This window comes from Oryzias latipes, chromosome 21, assembly GCF_053564925.1.
Source record: "Oryzias latipes strain Hd-rR chromosome 21, Olatipes_Hd-rR_3.1".
NCBI lineage: Eukaryota > Metazoa > Chordata > Actinopteri > Beloniformes > Adrianichthyidae > Oryzias > Oryzias latipes.
The window spans coordinates 26,817,902-26,841,061 of NC_136257.1; the positions used below are offsets into that span (position 1 = coordinate 26,817,902).

Genomic DNA, 23,160 nt, shown 5'->3' on the forward strand with positions numbered 1-23,160 from the left:
AGTTTTTAATTTCCCAAAATAAAAAATAAAAATTGGTCTGTATTTATTGATATCTAGGGGGACTCTGACTTGCAATATCGGATTGGGCCACTATACATTAGGACTTAAACACTGTCCATATAACATAACCTGGAAAAACAAAGTTTATAATTTATAATAGAGTAATAAGCAAACATGTTTTCTATGCAACTGTAATTGTCACTTTAAAAAGTTATAATAAATAAATAAATGAGTTATTTAACATTAAGGAGTAGTTTTATTTTATTTTTACATTTAGTTACATGTATGAGTCATAACTGGCCCTTTGAGGACAGCCACTATGCTGATGTGGCCCTCTGTAGAAATGAGTTTGACCCCCCTGCTGTAGGGTAAATATTTATGGTGCAGTACTTCATGGTTCTGCTCCTCCTCCTTCTGGTTTTTCCTGTTTCCTCTGACAAACACCCCCCCCTCCGTCTGTGTTGTTTGTTCAAATTTGAAGTTCTTCTCAGGAAGATCCCAAAGGCTCCAGGAAGCTAACACAATTTTTCTTTCTTTCTTTTTTCCTTTTTTCTTTTGTCTTTTTGCTTTTTCTTTTTGGAAAAAAGGGCTGGATGTGGTAAAGCTGTGTAAGACTCACAGCTGCTCGGGATGACCTCCGCAGGCTGAGAAAGGCAGGTGTGCTCATGTGACCGCAGCTGTGAGCACACCTTCCTCCTGGTCAACCGTCTCGGCGGCGAGACTCACTCCTCCTTTGACCTGTCCTGGACCTTAACGTTTCAGCACTTTGGTTTCCAAACACTTCTTTTTTTATTGTTCATTTTGATCTTTGCCTTAAAGGGATTGAACCTTAATGACTTTTAAACAATGTCCTTTAATTTTAAGACATTTCAGACTTTAATTAAGTTGACTTGAGTAGGGCGGCTCGCCCATAATAATAACCTCACACTACTTGAAGTGTCCAACTACAAATGAAGAAACTAATTACTGTAATGTCACAGTAGAGCAAGTTCTTAACCTTCAGCACTTCCTCTTAAGGCGAGCTGAGTTTCTGTGCCTTGTCCTCTAGATCAGTGTTTTTCAACCAGTGTGCCATGAGTGAAGGCCCTGTGTGTCATGGGAAATTATTCATCTACTTGGTCTAAAAATCATTACCAGGTCATCAGCTCTGCGTTCATCCAAACAGGCCCAGGTTTCACACTGAGACCCAGCAATTCAGCCAAAAAAATACATCTTCTGATTTTTTTTTTTTTTTTTCACATAAATTCGATTTCCAGTTTGAATCCATGTTTTTCTACCTCCCTTCACTTTCTTTAACAAAAATGACATCGTTTGTAAAACGCAGGTGTCTTGTGAGCTGCCGCTAGTTTGAGCATCTCGTCAAGAGAAACAACTATTCAGGTGTTGAAACAAAATTGTAACTTTCCCATTTTTTAGTAGCCTTGAAACAGATTTTGCAGCGAGACAAGACAAGACAGAACCAGCTCCATAACTGAAGTTCTATTTAACTCAAACTAAAATGAAATAGCCCCCAAAAAAAGAAATAAAACATTTTTGTTAAACTTACAGTTTTATTTGGACAACATAAACCGAATAAAACTATTACAAAAATGCACTTGAGATCCTGGAGTGACTGGTACAGCATTAATCATTAATACAGACTACATTTACATTTGGTATTGCTGCTGTACCATGTGATTTTTGTCCAAGTAAACGTATGTAGTGACTCAAAAAAGGTGGAGAAACACTGAGCTAGAGGGTCTTTAATGAAGTCTGTGACTTGTTTGTGCTGATCACCGTGTTTGTGCCTTCCCGTGTCATTTCAACATTTCATCACGTGCTTCTCAAGTGTGACTCATGTCTTTGTCCTTAACATTTCCTTTTGCACCCAATATGAAGGAATCATTCGTTTATGCCATGAAAACCTGTTTTTATTCTTTTATTTGATCAAAAAAAGAATTGAATGAATGAATTTTGTATTTCATTAACCTGTAATGTCCTTATACTTGATTCATTTTGGTAGATTGTCATTTTACCTGCTTCTGACGCTGCAATCCTTTTCAAGTGTTTTGCATTTGATTTACCTCTATTGCTACTTAACTGTGTTAATTGCTCTGAAAATGAATAAATAGAGACCTTTATTAATAAACCAACTATCTCCTGATGTCTTTTTTTGTGACTGTTGAATCAAACAGCAGTATGTTGAAACACACACAACAGTCAGATGTTTCTGCCATCACTTCCCCTCCAGTCCACACCGCTTTTGCCTCCGTCGACAGTTGTGTGGTCCGTTTGTGCAAAATGTGGGTCAAAGTTTGAGCAGATTCACCGCCTGAACCACTTTGGCTTTTAGTTTTAGTCGGAAGTCATGAGTTTGAGGTTTCTTGGTTCTGTTTTTTTTTTGGCGCTGTAACAAAGGTCAGAAGTCATGAGAGGAGAAACAACCGCTGTTTATAAAAAGATTCCCAGTTTGCAGCTGCTTTTGTTTACTCAGCTTTCTTTGTGTGTGTGAAGGGCAAAGTTCAAACGTTTCTCTGTGGAGGAGCAACAAGATAAGGGTCACCTGATGACGGTAGCAGCATGTCTGGGTGTGTCTTAATTGAGCGGTCTTTGCTGTTTCAGGTGACTATCCAGGAAGACCTTCCCAGGGCAGAGGACAAAGATAGAGCAGAATCAAGTGTCAGGGCAAACGGAGCCAGGAAGCCACTGACCACCTTCAAAGGCCCCCTGATGGATGTCAGGTAGGTCGTGGGGCTGCAGCTCCTCTGCAGCATGTCAGTCTTAAAAATATTTGCACCGAAGCTCATTGAGATGTGAATAAAGGTTCATATGGGATTTCTTTTGACACATTGATGGACGGAAACTGCTGTTAAACCATCCATCCATCCATCCATCCATCCACCCACTTCTGCTTCTCAGCATAGACTCCCTAACCTGTGTCTGCACAGAAACCTCTTTTGGAAAAAAAGACGTCCTTTCTCATAACCATCCCGCAGAAGAAATTCATTTCTGCTGCCTGTATTTGGGATCTTACCCTCTCAGATCTCCTGACCATTGGTACGGTGGCCCTGAAGTCCAAATCACGCCAACAAATCACTCCACACAAAAACTTGTTAAAGATCACAGGAAAAAAACCAAAACGAAGTTAAAAAAAAACAATGTCACATTTTAGAAATCGAAATACAATTCCAAAAAACGGAAACTTGATAATAAGGAAACAATTCAGAAAACAAAAGTAATTTCTAGAAATTAAGATGAAATGTTAAAAAAAGCGAAACACGATAAGAAAGGAGAAAAGGTTGGTACTTTGGGATATCACTGATCGAATGATGATGCTTGAGTTTTATGTACAACCACATTCTATTTTATTTTTTTTAACGTGAATTTTTATTTAGATTTCAAATTAATAACAATAAGAAAATACCTTTTAAATATTTCAAGCATTTAAAATGAACATTGACAGATTATTGGCATTCATATACAGGGGGGTATTCCAGAAAGCAGGTTATGCTAGCTCCCACGATAAGTTTGAGGCTAAGAAAGTTGATAACCTCAGCTTTCGGTTCCAGAAATGGAGGTATGTTTCAGGGTAGGTCAAGTTACCATGGCAACTCATTCTCTGAACATAACCTGGTCCGGAGCAGGTTTAGTTGAAGCTTAGTTTGTTTACAGAGAGGTGAAGCAGCATGGCGTGTCCATTTGAAGATGATTTAGTGGATGAAAAAGCTCAGATAATACTTTTTCCATCATGAGAGGGTGATAAAACCACATATGGACGTTGGAAAGATAAACTTTTTTACTTTGATCTAACGTAATTATTTGCTTCAGTTAAGATAAATCATTTTTTTTGTTAGAAATTTTTTTGTTAAAAATTACACGTAGTTTTCAGACAGTTATTTTCCTTTCGTTCAAATTAATTCAATTAAGTAGGTGTAACTTTGATGCTGCTGTTAGATCGGCACCGCAAGGGATTCTGGGATATCATTCCCTTTGCCTGTCTGGACGGATTTGGGTTTAAGTGTGGGTTTTTTACAAAATGTGTTTAGTTGTATAGCTGTTTTACTGTGTTTCACCGTGTTTGGCAGAGCTATTTTGTCCTACTATGCTTACGTCTCTGCACCATGAGTGACAGTAAAGGATAGGATGATGAGTTTATATAGCACCCCTACCGCATAGTACTGTTATGACAGTGACGGGAAATTCTTTAGTGAGTTTTTGCACTCGGTGCATTTTTTTCCGTTCTTTTTATTGTTGTAAAAATGAGCATATCTGCCGGTTCAAACTTAGACATATGAAAGTTCAAGAAATATAAGTAATTAAGATGGAAAAAAGATTAATGGAGTAATGTGACATTTAGTTAGATAAATACGTAAATTTGAGTTGTATAAACAATTATTGAGTTTGAATAAATTTAACTAAATTATTTAAATTATTTTTCAGCCGTGTTACTTTTTTGATGGACTTATAATTTTTAACCGCCGTCATTAAAATCTCAGACTCCGTCTCACTTCCGTCTCAAGTGTCGCGCTTTCTTTTTTTTTTCTCCACGCGTTTCCATGGTGACTCCAGAAATCGGCGATCTATTGAGAATGTCTTTATGTACCGTGCGTTAACCCAGGGGTACCAAGTCGAGCGTAATTACGCCAACTCATATCCGGTCTTTTGGAACCGACATACCCAGAGTAAGCAAGTTCAGGCGGATTTCAGCCAGAGTTCAGGCTCAAAGTCAGGCTAGTTTAAACATGCTTCCTGGAATACCCCCCTGGTCTATATGTCTGGTTAATAAACAAACAAAAAGGTTAACAAATACATTCAAATACATGTGTCTCTAGAAAAATGTCTGCTTACTAATAATAAAAGTTTTATGATTATTACGAATCATATCCAGTATCCCTCCATTTTTTTTCTTCTTTACAGAAATTCGAAAAAATTCCTTTTTTTTTTAATTTTAGGGGCATTAAAGGGTGGAAAGTTTTATTACGAGATACACAAGAGGATGTGCCGAAAGGAAGTCAATAATAAAGACATCATTTAAAACAAAAACAAAAAAAGGGGAGAAACATTCCATCCGAGCCTTAGGAGACACATGAAAGGAGCGTCTGATCCATCAGTGGACCTCAAAGACAGCACCCTCTGCAGAGGAACATCCTTCCACAAAGCAGCACTGTTGGACCTGCAGGCTTTTCTGTGACGGTTACCCTCCATGGTATAGGAGAACTCCAAGTATTAAGATTTAAGGATGCTCATTCAAGCGTAAGCCAATTTATGTCTACCTTTTGGTTATTTATAAAAGCTGTTTTAATACCTAAACATACATTCAATGAGAAAGCAGTGTATTTAACACCATCTATACGAACACTGAAGTCCTCCTACAGGACTTCCTGGAGGAACTGAAACGGCAAAATGCAGTTTTAGGTTGGGATTAAGAATTAATCTGCCTTTTTGTCTATAAATCTGTGCCTCTCTCAGATAGAGCCTCAAAATTCTCGTCGTATGTATGCTCGCTTTAAGGGTTGCTGGTTTTCTGATGCCTCATACGGATGTTTCTTCTGGCACGTCATCCATTATTCAAACCCGTGTTTACAGCAACATCCTAAAATCCTCCTGTGGCGTGACGCTGGAGACGGCTTTGGAGGTTTTTGAGGCAGAAAACTGCAAACTGAGACTCTCAAGCTCTTCTTCACTGCAACAATCTTGAGTATTTACTGATGGACCTTTGTCCCGTGAGCATGAGGTCATTTTTTTCTGCTGACAACGTGACATTATCAGCGGTTTTGAGACGTGAATTACAGTGATAAGCGGGTTAAATTGAACCTTAAATGTGGTTGTTCTTCACAGTTGATTGAGCTTTAGCTCCGGATTTTAAGGGTTTTAATAATGTTTGTAGAAATCTGTTTGATGTGAGGAGATAAAACGGGGCAGAGAGAAGTTTCTGTAGTCAGAGAAGCTCATTCAGTTAACAGGAAGTCCTTTTTAAAGCTATTATAATGTTTGCAAATCAGCTGAGCAAGTTAATCCAACCACAATAATATTTTTTTATCTATTTTTAAAGCATTTCCAGTGGTCTTTTAATTAGGATTATGCCGTTTTTAGCTGTTGGGGTAGAGCAACCCCGCCCCCCCTTCTTCTCCCCATTGCTGAGAGCTCAGAACGAGATTGAGCGTCGCCCAGCCCATTTTCTAAATCACAAATAAGCTGTCTTTCAAGATTTGATAAGAATAAAGAAAGAAAAAAAATGCAATTTTAACCTTAATTTTCTTAATATATGTCCTCCATCATGAAAAAAACTACAAAAAATGTTGAAAACATCAAAAACACATCGGAGTTCTTTAGCATTCTAGCTCAACCAAAAAACAACAAAATAAATAAAACGACTGGTCATAGCTTGATATGAAATCAATAAAACTATGAGGGATTTTTAGAAATTTAGAGTAAAACCTTATTAAAGGTCATTAAAAAGTCCCTTTCTTGAGAATATTTGTACTTTTACCATGAAAGATCAACTTGATCTGCTTTTACAATGAAGGTCTATGAGGATCCATCAGATGACGATCATTTATGATCATTTGGAGCCTGATCACAAACTACTTTTCTCACTAAAAGTGTTAAAAAAGTCAATTAAATCAGCACTTTTCATGTCATGCTACTCTCCGGTAGCTGAAGTCTTTCATTTGTTCACCATAATGGAAGTGTCCTTTTATATATACATTTGATAAGAGAATTATTCATGAGCTGTAGCAAAAGACTTGAAAGAAAATGTTTCTCCTGTGGGACCCAGGATACAGGTAAAGCTACAAACTCTCGGCCTGCTTAACGGAACCGACATCAAAGAGCAGGAAGTGATGCGGCCGTGACTGTGGAAGGAACGATAAGTGTGGGGAAAGTCAACAGTGATTAAAAAACGAATGGAAACACGTCTAAACGTTGCGTTTCTTTTTAAACGCAGTCATTTCCTGCTGCAGTGAATTTTATTCAGATGTTTACGTTTGTTTTCCTGTTCTTAGCCCCGCAGAGGAGCTCAGCTTTGGGTCTGGGGAGACAGAAAGGAAATGCCTCATCGTCTTGACCAACGTGACCAAAAATGTGGTGGCCTTTAAGGTGAGCAAACCCTGCTTATGTTTTAAGCTTTACATGAAGCTCATAATTCCCACTTTTTGAAAGTTCATCCTCTGGATCTGTGTAGGTACGGACCACAGCGCCTGAGAAGTACAGAGTGAAGCCCAGCAGCAGCAGCTGTGAACCAGGAGCTTCAGTGGACATTGTTGTCTCCTTGCATGGAGGTAAAGCACTCAGCTCTGTGCTCACAGCAGCGGATGTTCTCAACCCACAGAATAATCAAGTGGTTCCCTGTATTAGCCTCCCAAAGTGCAGGCAGGCACTTTTTTGTGTTTTACATGCATATTTCAGGAGTGATAAAAAAAACAAACCCTCCTCCAAGCAGAAGCTGATGATGTGCTTAGACTAATCTGTCACTTTTATGGTGATCTTTTGTTTTGGAGTTTGATTTTTAACCCAGGAGAACCTACAGTTTCAAATTTGGCCACAGTTTTTTTTATATATTAATGTTAAAATTGTTTATATTTTTTTAATTTATTTTTTTATTTACTTCTTTTTGGCTGTTATTAATTGCTGCTACCTAAAATGAAAAACAAACAAAAAATAGTCAAATTAACTATAAATAAACCAGAAAAAAATGTGTTCCTAGATCCTCCGGGATTAAGATGGTTCCTCCCAATGTTCCCGCGTTAAAACTGTTTTTGGGTTATGCGCAGGCTTCCAGGCGTCTCCGCAGGACAGGTTCCTGGTCATGGCGGCTGAGATGGACGGCGCCGGGTCACAGGAACTGGCTCAGTTCTGGAAAGAAGTACCAAAAAACAAAATCATGGAGCACAGGTGCGTTACAGCTTCACAGTATGGTACAGGGGTCTTTCCCAGGCTTGATGATGACCTTCTGCTGCTCTTCATCAGGAGAACACATGGTTTGACTTCTCCTCTGCTGACTTTGTTACGCTGCAGGTTACGCTGTCATTGTGTGAGTAGCTCCAAACCGGCATCAGACCTTCTGAAAGAGAGCCCTGTGGACACGCAGAGCAGCAGGCAGCTAGATTTAAGCTCATCGGTGAGACGGTCTTTCTTCTCTCGTTTCTTTTCAAGAAGTTCTTGCAGCAAAGGGGGACATGTTCAAAAACATAAACTGGCACTTCTGTTTTAATCTAACAAAACCGCCGTCTGTGATCTTATTCTCATTATAGTTTCTGTTTCTCCTCTGCTGTCACATCATCACTTTCATTTCTCCTCTGCTCCTCTGTTTGTTTGTGAAACAGAGGAGCAGATTTGAGAGCATCCGCCCGAGCTGCCAGCTTACAGGAGGCTCCACAGCAATGAGGGATTTGCTGTTCATGTCACGGGACATAATTGCTGGAGCTCACTAATGCTCTCCACAAAAGAAGATGAAATCGCTTCCTCCTAATAGCTTCGTCTCCATCATCATTAGTCTCACTGGGTGAACATCAGAAGATGTTATTCGTTCACTTCACTGATGTGCGTTTTTGTCCTTCTGCACAAATATATATATCTATTAAAAAAAGAGAGAGATTTTTAAACAGCACAAAATACAAACAGGTGTGACTCCTCTACAAAGGTGGAAAAAGATCCAATAAAATGTGTTTTGAGAAACTAAAAAGCACTAACTGGAACGGCAGCAACAAGTTCGTCTTTAACAGTCGGGCTTTAAATGTGAAAAGAAGCATTTCAACCAGACTGACTGATAGAAACTCTGCTAAAGACCTAGTTTCTGCATAGCAGCCGGAGTTCATTGGAAATTTACCTCTGAGTTGTGGATGGGACTGTTGACGCGGAGCAACTCTGCCCCTATTTCCCGTCATCCATCTGTTTACACTCTCTTCTGCTAGCTTACAGCCCCTCACACCCCAAAACTAATAATAGCCCTTCAACAACAATGGTGATTACATTATATATATTATGTAGTAGGAATGTACAATAAATCACACATTTATTGTTATCGCAATATCAAGCTGTGCAATGTGCACATCACAGAGGATGGCAAAAACTACATTAAATGCTCACTTTAAATGTGTTAAAACAATCTTATGATGGCTTGAAGTATTTAACGAATCAAATAAATCCATTTATGCATTTGACCAATCAGATGGAGCCCTCTCATGTTAGATGTTTGCCTCCTATGTAGATGAGGGTCATTTGGAGTGAAATTTAAGTTACAGTCACTCTTATTTAAATAAGTGCAGTGAAATGGAAATACTATATATTGGTTGTTTTGCTATTTGTTCGTGGATCACAAGTTATCTCGTCATCGCAATATTGATCACTAATATCGCTAATTGCAACTTTTAGTTAGTATAGTATATTTTGAGCCAGATGTCGGCTCAGACCAGAAAAACAATCTGGATCTTTGTCTACAAGCATCAGAATGGAGCAGAGCAGGGAGCTTCTGGCTTGCCGTAGTAGCTTTTTCAAACAGTATTTTTTTCATCTGCTCCCAATTCACCCCGATTTGACTAAAGAAATACTCAGACGTTTAAATGAGAGAAAAGCCAGAAGAGCATGTTCAAAATGCTAAAAACACATTTTTCATCAGAGTGAGTCTCAAACATGAGTTCTCACATCGCATCTCATCTTTGAGTTTATTTCAACAACAAAAAGAAAAAGCATCACATTTAACATCCTAAACAGAAAATTAACTGCATGGTAGGAGTATCTAGCTTACAAAATAACAAAAAACTTAAAGACTTGTGCCAATGTAAATTGTTTTTTGTCTTTTTGTGCCATTTTTCTCATAATGATGGACATATAAAAGGGAAATTATGCTTAAAATGTCATTTCTGGAGATTGATTCATTCAAATTGATGTGAATCAGGAGCAGACGAAAAAATGCTGTTTGAAAAAGAGCTCATGTGTGACGTAGGAACTACGCTGGGCGGCTAAAAGCTTCCTGCTTCACTTTAGGAGGTGAATGGGGGCGGGGCTTCTCTCCATGAAAGATCCTGCCCACAACTCTGAGACAAATTTCTAATGAACTCCTGCCAGTCTGCAGAAATTAGGTCCTAGAAAGTGACCCAGGTTTTTTTATTTTGCCTAAAATCGGGCATAACCATGATTAAAAAGACCGCTAGGAACGCTTTTACAACAGATCAAAAGCGGATCTTTGAAAACAGTGAAGCAGAGTGGTGTGAGTGTGATGATCTGTTGCTGCTGCTGTAAGGGTAAAGAAACAACATTTTGTTGTTGAATTCCTCTTGATCTATATAAAAAATCATTTTTTTTAAGTCTGCAAAGGTTTGGCTGACAAATCATCGATGCGTGACGAGATAAAAATAACAGCATCTCAGGAGGAAACAGGGAAAACTGACGGAGTCGCCTCTTTAGTGCAGCTTTTACAGCACTGCTGTCTCCATAGAAGTGACACGTATTTATAGGAATGGGTAATGTTTGGATCTAATCAGGTGCTTCAAAAGTAAAAAAAAAACATACAAATTTATTCCAAAAACATTGAAGTGTGATGAAGCAGGGGGAAGGAGAGCAATTGAATGTCCCTGAGATGCTCTATTTCCTTGTTTCTGTCAGGAAAGAAGGAAAGAATTTGTTTACACGCTAAAGTAAACAAATATTTCACATCTTGTCGCCACGGAAACTGTCTTTTTAAGAGCATTGTACACATCACTACTGTCCGTCAGGAAAGAAGGAAAGAATTTGTTTACACGCTGAAGTAAGCAAATATTGGGAATTACACAAATGCTGGGAATTACAACCAAACTTACTGGCTTTTCCTTCAGCATTTTGACTGTAGCTCCACCCATTCTTATATGAGCACGCCCACAATCACCGGACAGGTAAAACGACTAGAACTGGTTAGAACTGTAAAGCTAAACTGAATAGTTTATATGTATGTCAGGCCTTGTTACTAACTCCCATCCCCACTTATTTACTCCGTCGGTTCCATGTTGTATCAAACGGGTCATAACAGATTGTAGTTGTGTCTTCCAGCTCATGCGAGTGATGGCCTGCAACCACCGGCTGGAGCAGAAGCTGGACACGTGTCTGTGGGTCCAGAAGGTCCTGATTGGGTTGGTTCTGGTCCTGGTGGTGCTGAACCTGCAGTGTCTTTACCTGCTGGGTACAGCTCAGCGGCCCTCTTGACCCCGCCCCCCGCCACAGCGTCCTCCGTCTACATGTCTCAACCTCGGACACACTCGCGTCTCCACAGTCGACGGGTCCTGTTGGTCAGCCCCCAGCCGTCCCACCGGCTGCTGCCATGGAAACGAGCTGGCTATAAAGACTTGCAATCTCACTCAGAGTTCCTAAACGAAGAGACTTTATCCGTCTCTTTTGATTGGACAGATTCCGGTTAGCAGTTTTTGAAAGTAGAACTGTCCAGAAGTGATGTCTTTAAATTATTACAAATCACTGTTGTATTACATCAAACATGGCTAAAACAGTAGTTATTTTCAGCTTAATTTTTATATTATTTAAATCTAAAAAAAATCTCTATAAAGCTCATTAATATAAAAGAAACTTTTTGTCATCAACTGAATTAAACCTCATTTTTTTTGTGAAAGGAAACCCCCTTTCCCACTTTCCTCAGGTCTGAGCTGTAACCCCCCCCCCCATGAACACTCATTAGAGCACCCCTTTCTAATTGAAAACACAGCCACAAATGAGCTGCTGAAGCTCTCCAGCGCTCGGACTGGGCAGCAGCAGGAGATCTGCGCTTCCACTATCTCATTTGGTTTTAATTACCCCAACACCCAACTAAAAACTAAAAATACCAAAGCAATTACTGGCAGCACAACAGCGTGGCGCAACCCACTTGTAGCTTAGTGGGAAGCCCTGATATCTGGAAGTAGATCCAGCTCGGAGCGATCCGGAGCTGCAAGGACAGAGCCAGTTATTAGCCGAGCGAACACCAAAGGCTGTCTGGTGTCGGTAAGTGGGGTTTGTTTTTTTCCAGTGGGTGGTTTGCTCCCATCTGAGCCCGGGTTAGAATGATCCATGTGATCACGAGTCAACAGATCTCACTGAGGATTACAACTGTGTCCATCTTGGTTTGGCCAAAATACACGGTGTCCTTGAAACCACTAATCCTACCAGTGAGCGATAAAGGGAAAAACTCAAACAATGTTTGTTTCACTTCACCGATTGTCGGCAATGGGAGATAATCATGCCGGAGTGATAGACAAACCGAATAGCCTCACTGTGTTCAGTGTTCGGGGCCAAAACCAAAGAATTCTAAAAGAAAACCCTTTTCAATGTGGCATCAATGTCATCATTCTGTGGGTATAAAAAGCTGATTGTTCCAGTAAGTCATTCCAAGTTCATCATTCAAACAGACATGAACACATGACGGTGCTTAACGGATGAACAGCTCCACCTGGCCATAGCACGACTCCAGGTTGGTGGTAGGCCGTCAGATGTTGCAGTGAACTTTTCTCAGATTTTATCAGCAGACTTGCATCAAGACACAGACATGACCAGAACCTAAGAACCTCTGCACTCAGACATGGTTTAGCTAATGCCACACAGCTGCAGGTCCGTTTACCAGATGTGAGGGTTACTGGGGTTTCCAGACAAACTATTCACAACCAACTTCAACACTTTGACTTGAATGCCAGATGACTGATGCAGGGGAAAGTTTGCAGTGGATCCAGGACCATGTGACTTGGACAATTGACCGATGATCTACTGTCCTGTTCACGGATGAGTGTGGGTTCACTTTGCACAGAAATGATGGTCGTCGCCGTTGCTGGAGAAGGCGAGGAGAGCGATACGCCAAGGTCAACATGGTTCCCAGGGTTGTCTTTGGTGGAAGAGGAGCAACATTTTGGGAAGGAATGACCAGTCAGAATAAAACTGATTTGATTATTGTATATGGTCCAGGTAGTGCACGTTCTTACCTCAGAAACATCATAGAACCAACTCCACCAGCACAACGTTCTGTTCATGGACGATAATGCTCCACCACATGGCGCCAGAATTGTCACAGCTGGACTTCAGGAAGTCTGATTGCCTCATGTGGAACGGCCAACTGACCTGAACCCCATAGAGCAGGTCTGGGACCAGCTGAACAGAGACTGAATGATGGTACCCCCACCTCCAAGGGACCTGGCAGAACTGCATGTAACTCTTGTAGAAGAGTGGAACGCTTTAGAACATCATCGTGAGGCTAATGAGGAGCAGGAGACGCCACTGTGAAGCCGTCATTGCAACAAATGGTGGAAATATCTGCTATTGACACGTTCAATTTATGTTATATGGGGTTATTTTTACAATTGTCTCAATTTTGGGGGTAATAAATATTAAACTAATGCTGTTTATTTTCATTCATTATTAGTGATATCAAAGGGATCCCTCAAATTCAGACCAAATAGCTAAAACAATATCCCAAACTTAGTAGTGTCATTTTCTGCATCTTCACTTTTATCCTACACCAGTTTCTGGATGTAAACCTCGCGTGTCGCCTAAGTCCTCTCTATAAAATCCATTTTGTACTATTTTGGTGGAATGTGCCATTGCACTCAACAAACAAGACAAGATGGGCGAGGCGTCCTCCAGAGGATTCGAGTAAAAGCTTCGGTATCACACGCGTGCGGGTCCAGTTTAAGTGCATCCCCGCTTCCACTCTGGAAAAACACTTGGAGACGCAGCCCCTCCATCAGAAGCATTTACCCAGAGGTCAAAGAGGTCACACGACAGACGTACGCCGCTCTCACTCCGCCGTCTGCACTAATGAGTAGCGGCGGATGCTCCTATTGCAGCCGCGCGAGTCTGAGCTCCTCGGCAGGATTGATTTTGCATTAAACGGCGGTTAAATCGAAGCTGGCGGCCCTCTGGGCGCTAGTGGCATCGAAGGCGGGAGGGAGCAATGATTTAGTTCAGTGGACAAACTGGGATGGAGAAATCGATCCACGGAGGCCTAAGAGAGGCTGCATTTAATTAGGAGGGTGTGGTTAAGCTGAGGAACGACTGCTTTTGTCACCATGCCGGAGATGTTGCTCTCCACGAATGAATGAGCACAACACACACTTTTCATGGACTGTTGGTATAGAGACAGTAAAAGTGATGAGTGTTTAGCGTTTTATCCAAAGCTGCCGTCTGCCTGCCTGAGCTGCAAGCACAACACAGACTGATGGAGAGTTTCCAAAACCAAAAGGCTCAGAAATACTTGACTTGATTCAGATGTTTTCTCTGTCAGTAGGGGCGTAACGAGTCACCAATGATTCAATTTCCATTCCTACAATCCAACCAGATCAATACAAGCGTTTTATCGAATCGACCTATACCAATAGAAAATCTTTTCAAAATGAAATAAATCCATAACACACACACGATGGCAGCAAAAAAACGATTAAGCCATCATTCCAGTCCAATGTGTGAAAGGTTCTAATAATGGAATATTTTGATGTGAAAAAACAACAGTGGGCTGAACTTTAGGAAACTAAAATGTGAATGGATTTGTCAATAATTCTTGTTTACTTGTTTTTTTGTAAACATATTTCTAATACACTTGATTATCTTGCAAGAAATACAAGGAATCTGGAAAATTTCACCTTCACTTTTCAGTACTAGGTATTTATCTCTGAGTCACAATGGTTACATTTTTACCTAAAGATGTCCTGGATCCATTCAGATCATTCAAAATGAACCAATGTGGACTATGAATTAAATCAGCAATCACAAATGAGATACATGTGATAACAACCATCCATCTATCTTCAGGACCTGCTGGATCCCTTTTATAAGCGTCACAGGGCTGCTGGAGCCTATCCCCGCAATCGTCAGGCGAAGGGAGGGGGACAGCCTGAACAGGTCATTAGTCAGTTTTCAGGGCCATGCAATCACATTTACACCTCAGGGACATTTTTAATTACCAATTAAACTATGAAAGATGTTTTTGGACTGGGCGAGGAAGCCGGAGTGCCCAGAGAAAGCCATCGCATGCACGACGAGAAGATGCAAACTCCACACAGAAAGATTTGAACCAGGAGCTTCATGTGTGTGAGGCGAGAGCGCCATGCAGATCCACACTCACTCGTATTCTAAGGACAATGGATTAGGGGGCCTGTCCAGGCTATTCCTACTGTTGGATGAAGGTGGCGTGACCCCCACATCCAAGAGTAGGGATAGGCTCCAGCAACAGTGTGACCCGCTAAAGGGATTAAGCCGTTTTAGAAAATTGACGGATGAATATATGGCCGGATGTTGCTAGCAAGAGAGGTGGCTGTAACATTCAAAATTGTACACCAGAAGCGTCCATTCAAAATAAAATGACTTGGAAAGCAGGTAAAAAAAAAAGCCTCAGTAAGAGAGTAAATACGTAAGTACGAACTTTAGAAGTATCAAGTAACAAATTCAACATCTAAACAGAGATGCAGTTTTCTAGAGTTTTGCTGATACTCCATCCATTTTCTACATTTAATTATTTCCTTTTAGGGTCATATTTGATGGACACTAACCAGCCACTGCTGGGCAAAGGTTGGGTACGCCATGAATGGTTCTCCAGACCACTGCAGGGGAACACAGAGACAAACTCCAAACAGAAAAAAGGACCCAGCTGGGATTTAAACCAGGGCCTTCTTGCTCTTAGGTGAGCCTGCTAACCACTACACCACCATGTGGCCCTATGCTGACACTGATATCCCATATTTAAACATTTAATCACATTTATTTAAACTCACACCAAGTCTCTGATATTTACAAGTTAAGAAATAAAAATGTGTTAAATAAATGTTCTTTTTGCCCGTCACGTTTGTCCTTCTGACTTTTGTTTCAGTCTCTGATATTTCAAAATAAACCTGTACAACCACAACATGATGAGCTTTGTCGCTCCTGTGGCTCATTCATAACAATATTTTCTTTTCTAGTAATGTTTGGTTTTTGATGCTGCTTTCTCTGGGAAACGTTTGTGCATGAAAGCTGATGTTACATTTTACATAATTATGTGTTGGTAATAATGTTGGACCAATGTTATTATGTTTCCAATGAAGAAACGGAACACAATAAAGTAACTTTATCTGTTTTTTTTGGTAGTATGAGTACTTTTTTTAATCAAAGTATGCAGTAAAACTAATTGCCTTTTTGAAAAAAATTGTGTCATATCATAAATGTACAGTAACTGAGTAAAAGTATCTCATTACTTCTTCACCTGGCTCCACTCCACTTAACAAACAAATCCTTTCTTTTGCAGACTGTGATGACATTTGTTATCAAAATGCTTTGAGGTTTTTTTCTTTGTTCCTTCTGCTAAATGTATCAGCGCTCAAGAAGTTTTTTTTTCTTGGTTCTTTTTCCACCTTATCACAGCAAAAGCATTTTCTGCTAAATGTCAACGCCTCCTGTTTCCAGATCTCAAATGCTCTGTTAGAGTTTACAGGACGGTGGATCATATTCAGACGCCATACTGTGTGTTCATCTTTACCAGCCGTGCATGCAGGGCTTCAGATCAGTATCTGGTCATATTGGTAGTGGAAGAAAAAAAAAAAAAAGATGGACAGGAAAGATGAGAGGAAGACTCCCACAGCAGCATTCACCTGCACAAGCACTGACCCATGAAGCAAAATGTAGCTGCTTGTTTCCGCGGAAACAACCATGTTTTAATGAAAGCATTTATTACAATTGTTTCACATAGAATTTCCTGACATAAAACTAAAATACAGTGTTTTTACATGAGAAAATAGACAAATATATAATCTAATATCTTTATAGTGCTTAATCTATACATTCATTTATTTTATATTTATAAAAGTTAAAAGAATAATTCTGAGTTTTCCAATTAATGTTTTTTATAAAAAGTTTATAGCATATTTTTGCTTATGAATCTTTTATGTTTGCATTTTAACCACATGGGGCCACGGAAATATTTTAGTTCAAATTGATAAAGGGGTTTTTGCGTGTGTGTGCGTGCGTGTGTGTGTGTGTGCGTGTGTGTGTGAAGTGGATTTGCTTGAACCCTTCCTTGTGCTATCCAAGGCACTTTAACATTGGGAGTTGGGTCATCCAGACCCCACAAGACAGTGCACTAAACTTTTTATCTTCAATGATTTGTGATCTTCATTGGTGTCCATGGAGTACATGACATCACCTTCACCTTTATTCACCTTTGTCATGGTAGGGAGAACATGTCAATCTAAGGCTCGGGTCATCTCGACCCCATAAGGGATAAACACAAGGGATAAACAAACTGTACAAGCTTGCCCCCTAGTGGGCAAAGGGTGTAACACACCTGTCTGTTAAAAGGTTGAAGGATTTGACTCCATTAAACCTTCCCTGGGGCCTGATAAGTAGAGGAGATACTGTCGTATCTGTGCAGGGAGGTGAAGGTCATGAATCCCAGCCAGCCTCCGCCTCCCCACAGTCCTCCTGATGCACAGCCGGCACAGCTGCTTCAGAAGAGGCACTCCTGAGGACAGGCAGCATCCATTCATGAGAGACATTCTGATCTTCTGTCTCCTCCTACCTAAAGGCCATGAAGCCCTCATGAGTGCGAGTCGACATGGCTCCACTACCTCCTGCTGCTTCCAGCAGCCTCCCTGCTGGGCTGTTCTGGGGGACCAGGTCTACCGGCCGTTTGCCTTCTGAGTTTGTGAGGCGGGGATCTGCCCCATGATCCAGCAGGACAAACACCAGCTCCGGGCTGGACAGGCGAGCAGCAACGTGCAAAGGTGAGTCATCAAGTCTGCTTTGGTTCACATTTGCACCTGAAGGGGAAAAAAAGGTCTCAAAAAAAGAAAACGATCAAACCTGAGAAATTAAAAAACCAAAATGTAAAAAAAAATAAAAAAAACATCTTCACTACTTCTTTTGATCAGTTTGATTTGAAAATGTGCACAACTTGAATAAGGCCCTTCTATTCCTCTAAATAAATGACCATAGGCATGGCTACAAAAAGAGAAAATGTCTGTTTGATGAGAAAACCCATAAATTCATCTCAAATAATGCAAGCTTCAGTTACCAGCAAAAAAACATACAATCAAATCTAAACAGAGAAAGTATCCTTTCTAAACAGCAAAATTCCTTAAATTTACTTTTGAAGGTTGCACTGGATCTTTTATTGTATTGCATTTATGTGAGTTTTTAGGATTGTTTGCTCTACAAGTCTGGAATAAATTTTATCCGACCGTTCGTTTATGTTTCTATCCAGATGTTTGGATAAAACACACAGCGTTGTATCAAATCCGCTGTCAAGCACGTTGGTGGTGAGTAATGGTTTGGGTTTGTTTTGGCAGTCATTGGACTGACTTTAGAATCCCATTACAATCATCTTTTGTAAAAGCATTCCCAGTGGTGTTTTTATTCCTGAGTATCCTGTGTTTAATCAAAGTGCAGGACGTAGTTTCTGCAGAGCAGCAGGAGATCATTGGAAATTCCCCTCTTAGTTGTGGACCGGACAGTTGACATGGAGTCAGCCTTCCCTCGTGTTCCATCCTCTCTTTGTTTACACTCTCTCCCACTAGCTTACAGCCCCTCACACCCCCAAGCTCACATTAGCGATAGAACAAAAATGGCGAGCAAGATTGGAGTTATGCTGCCGAACAGTTTTGATCCAGATTCCAGCTCAGACGAGAAAAACAAAGACGAACACGGATCAAGTCGTCTGCAAGTAGATGCATCAGAGTGGAGCAGAGCAGGGAGCTTGTGGCCTGTCGTCGGTTCTACGTCACATCTGCAAGCTTTTGTAAACAGCATTTTTTTCGTCTGCTCCTGATTCATTATGATTTTAATAAAGAAATGCTCAAAAAATGCCTTTTTTAAGTGTAATCATCTTTATAGATCTGTTCCATTATAAGAAATACCAAAAGAACACGTTTAAAATGCCAAAACCTTGATTTTTATGAGAGTGGGTCTTTAAAGGATGTGAGGCTCCACATCAAACAGCCAAAGGTGACAAACAGCAGAAAAACCGATGAGCAAATCCACCAAATTAGCACAGAGGAAGTCAAATTAAAGGAAGTGTTGCAGCAGCAAAGACTAAACACTGAGGTGACAGAAGAACCAGCAGCTGTTCATCTCCAACAGCAATGGATCAGAGTTTTTATTTCATTCTATTTTACTTCAAAAATCAGGTCCAGTTTCTGTCTTCACCTGGCATGAGGAGCAGGACTCTGTGACAGCTCGCTGAAAGCGTCTGAGAAGTTTACACCTATTGAGAAACGTGTGGAGGCGGAAGCTCAGTTTGGTCCTCTCACATTTGTGAAACTTTTGCACCTCCCTGTTCCACACTTTCCATGTAGCAGAGCCAGACTCACAAAAATAAGACGTATTTCACCTCACAATGCAGGAAACCAAATAAAAAAGCTGCTCCTACGGGGCATTTATCTGATGACACGCTTGAAGAAAATGACCCTCAAAATTGCTTTTCTGAGTGTTTCTTTACTCAAATCATTGTGAATCAGGAGCAGACAAAAAAACGCACATCTTTTGGATATTTTTTAGGCTTTAAAAAGTAAACTTCGACCGCTGAGATTATCCTTTGTTTGTTCTTTTTTTTTTTTAAGTATTTGTCACTTCAGCAACACCTACAGAAGCAAATAGGTTTAGAGTGATAAGAAAACTCGGCACCAGCATTTAAACACATCATCCTCGCACAAATCTGGAGAAGTGAAAAGAGTCTCAAAACCCCTCGAGCACTGACTTGTGCGTAAATGTGGTTTTGTGTGTGAGTGTGTGTGTGTATCAGGCAATTGGTAGATGTGTACGCATGGGAGCCGTTCTGAATTTAAGCTGTTGTAATTTCAAGTTGTGCGTGTGTAAATTGTGTTAAGTATTTGTACATTTTTGATGTTGAAGTGAACTTGTTACACAGTTACGCAAAAAATACATGGAGTGAGTCACAGTCTATGGGGTGAGGAATCTGTCAATCCTACAAACTCTTACATAGAATCTATCCCACTTATAAGAAGACAATTGACCCCAACTGTTTGCTTTGTAAAGAACACCCAGAAACAATATTACAAAAAGATTTGGAAAGATTGTGCACGTTTTATAAATTACAAATTAGACTCACAATTTCAGATGAAATTTGAATTTATCATATTTGGCCTACACCAAAATAAAATAAAATCAAACATAATATTGGCAATTAATATAATTATAATATTTAGTAAGTTTCATTTTCACAAATCAAAATTTTCTTCATCACAACTATTTTACCCTGTAATAATTAAAGAATTAGAATCTTATTTGCACACTTTTTCTAATCGCTTAAACAAAAAAGTCATACGTATTTATGAAAACTGTCTGTCTCTGAACATTTCCAATGCATAGTAATCTATTTTTGTAATAATTATTTGGTAATACATGTACCATCCCCTGGCATTCTTATTGTTATGACTTTTGTTCTTGTCATACATATTTGTTCATATTGTTTTGAATAATAAAGTTTAAAAAAAGGAATCTGTCTAAAAGAAACATATTCATAAAGACAAAGTTGTGCACAAATTAATACTATAAAAAAATGCAACTTTTAGTTTTACGTATAACGTGTTGTAAATAACATTGTCTTTGTTTTGAACACATCTTGAATACAAAATTTCCCCTCAAAAGTAGGTCATGGGGTCACAGAGTCAGGGAGCATGGATTGTTCAAATATGCGTCTGGACATTTATTTATTAAACTAAAATGAAGTCGAACTTTTTATAATGTTATTGATCCCACAACAGGGACATTATCTTGTTACTATGACTCTGTTGAAAATGGAATAAAACAGGTCGGAATACAGGCCAAACACTTTTGGTGCCTACACCTGGCTTAAACAGAAATAATGCACCAGCAGATAGTTTCACACCCAGACCTGGCAGAAAGCGGCTGCAGACATGCCACTCCACTTATTAGATATGCATGTCTGCATGTCTGTCAAAACTAGCTGATATTAAGAGGATAACGAAACAAAAACAGCAAAACTAACTCAGAGATAAAGTAGGCTAACTGGCAGACGTGTCAAACGTAAAACTAAATGTTGTATTTATAGATTTGATTTTAAGTTGTGCACAAAGTAGAAGTTTTTGGACAGTTTTGTATTTATGCATACATTTTTTATTGACAGTTATCTAACCCCATAGTTACAATCAAATAATACGCACACACAAATCCAAAGTTACACACAAACAGGCAGACAAAGGTTACAAATAAATTATTATGCACACACAATGGTTTGGGACTATTTTTTCTCCCTAATATTAGGTTCAGGGTGTGAGAAGCTGTAAGTTAGCCGGATAGCGGGTAAACAGCTCACAGTTCTGGGTGACGGGAATGGGGGTTTGCTACTCACTAACAGTGAATTTTAGCTGTGAATTTTGGCTCAAAGCAGCACAATCATAATTATAAAAAAAACCCACTGGAAACACTTTGAAAACTCCACAAAAGATGATCAGAGTGGAAAAAGCAAAATCTTGCAAAAGTTTATTTTAAACCAAAAATGTGAGTTTAAGATGGGAGGGGTTGTTGTTGTTTTTTCTATTCTCTGACTACAGATCCTGGCTGACAGCAGCTTTACAGAACCTGTTTGACCTAAAACAAAAATGGATGTGGCTAAAAGAGTTTTCAAAACCTGCGTTTGCAACCCAAAGATGAAGATCCCCTACCAAGTTGAAGAAGTTTCTCCACAGAACTGAGATGCAGATTAGAGCAGGCAGCATGGAGAGGGGTTCCCACAACATCAATGTGCTGATCCACATCTGCACCGTGCAGGACCAGAGCTTCAATGCACTCAGGCCGACCTGGGGAGAGTCGCCAGAGGGCTCGTAACCAGAAGCGCTGCACTCAAAGGGTTCAGCTTTGAAATTGGCCCGACATCCCAGGAGAGAACGTGCTTCTGTTTTACTTTCAAGTCTCAGTCAGCAGGCTGTCTTTTCTTTAAAACTTAATACACGTTAGGGTTTTTTTTTTTTTTTGTTAGTATTAACTAAGATCATCCATGCACATGTCCTGGAATGTGACCTCTGACCTGCAGCAGCAGCCAAGTGGATCGGAGAGCTGGGTTGGCTGGTGCCCAGGGGAGCCGCTCCACGCTGCAGAAGCAGCGATACGCAGGTCACATGACCCCGAGCACAAGCTTCTGTGAGGGCTGTCCTGCCGTCCACAGTCGAGCGGTTTACCTAGCGTCAAAGGTCACTTTTAAAACAGAAATTCAGTCAGCAAAAAAAAAACACACAAAGATGCGACAAACAAAAAGCAGCAAAATTAGACTGGGAACATGAAAAATCCCATTATTTCCATTCTTTGGGCCCAAAGTTGAAATGTTTCACCGACAAAGTGAACTCAGATGATAGATACTTCACTGACATCTGCCCCGTTTTCCAGCAGAAGCTCGGCACATGCTGTGTGGCCTTGCATGCACGCTCCATGAAGGGGCGAGACCCGGTCCAAAGTGCTCAGGTTTACACAGACTCCCTGTGAGCAAAAGAACATACATGTGGATTCTCAGAAACTCTATAGCCACACATAGGGAGTCCTGAAAATGAAATTCACCACAGCAGCATGTGTAACTCAAGATCAAACGTGAGTTTTTTTGGGGGGCTCTGGACCCAGAAGCTGTGAGTTGCAATACTTTATTACAATGTAACTCTACTCCCCAAGGGTCTACTAAACATTACCTGAGCCACGAGCCTCTGCAGGGTGAGGAGCTGTCCGTTAAAGGCTGCAGCGTGAACTGGAGACCAGTCGGATTCCACATCTCCATGTGGAGGGAAATGCATTGAAAGGAGCCGTTTGAAGGTGAAAACACGCCTGAACTGTCAGATACTACTCACCACTCATCAAAGGGCTGGAGAAAAACACAGTGCTGGCCCGCTGGGTCTCTTTGTGTCCAGCAGACATGGCTCATCGTGTTGTTGTTTTTTTCATTCCCAGAGCCTGATTGTTGAGTAGAGCAGACTGTGTTTGGTCTTGTTTTGTGGGCAGATCTCAGTCAGTTGATGTCATTTCCTTCCTGCAGGAAGAGAGGCCTCCTGAACGCAACAAACTAGAGGGCCAATGAGGACGCAGAGGTGCAGAAGCGCCGGAGCAGGTCTGTGCTCACCCATGCACACCCTTCCTTTACAGCAGGAAAGAGCTGAACACAAGAGAAACCCAACGCAGTGGGACAAAACCCGGACTCTCCCGTCACAAACAGCCACGTTTGTTTCTGCTGCTGCACAGAATTTCTCTGTTTTT

General features: G+C 40.4%; 2 protein-coding genes across 2 annotated transcripts in view; one reads left to right on the forward strand and one right to left on the reverse strand.

The window, feature by feature from the left end:
* Nucleotides 1-11,543, forward strand: part of mospd2 (motile sperm domain containing 2) — an 18,400-nt gene extending 6,857 nt beyond the window's left edge. Inside the window, exons 10-15 of the mRNA XM_011489859.4 lie at nucleotides 2,602-2,720; nucleotides 6,984-7,077; nucleotides 7,163-7,259; nucleotides 7,752-7,872; nucleotides 7,996-8,098; nucleotides 11,002-11,543. Of these exons, the coding sequence (XP_011488161.1) occupies nucleotides 2,602-2,720; nucleotides 6,984-7,077; nucleotides 7,163-7,259; nucleotides 7,752-7,872; nucleotides 7,996-8,098; nucleotides 11,002-11,154 (687 nt within the window). The 3' untranslated portion in view covers nucleotides 11,155-11,543. The remainder of the gene's footprint in view (nucleotides 1-2,601; nucleotides 2,721-6,983; nucleotides 7,078-7,162; nucleotides 7,260-7,751; nucleotides 7,873-7,995; nucleotides 8,099-11,001) is intronic.
* A 5,029-nt stretch (nucleotides 11,544-16,572) lies between these two features.
* LOC101170477 (ankyrin repeat and SOCS box protein 9) lies at nucleotides 16,573-22,925 on the reverse strand. Its single transcript, XM_004081956.5, has 7 exons — nucleotides 22,758-22,925; nucleotides 22,602-22,681; nucleotides 22,291-22,398; nucleotides 21,953-22,103; nucleotides 21,591-21,725; nucleotides 17,517-17,708; nucleotides 16,573-17,410 (listed from the first exon to the last, which is right to left on the reverse strand). Exons 1-7 carry the CDS (start codon nucleotides 22,822-22,824, stop codon nucleotides 17,241-17,243), a joined length of 903 nt encoding a protein of 300 aa, XP_004082004.1. The 5' UTR covers nucleotides 22,825-22,925; the 3' UTR covers nucleotides 16,573-17,240.
* Between the last annotated feature and the right edge of the window lie 235 nt (nucleotides 22,926-23,160).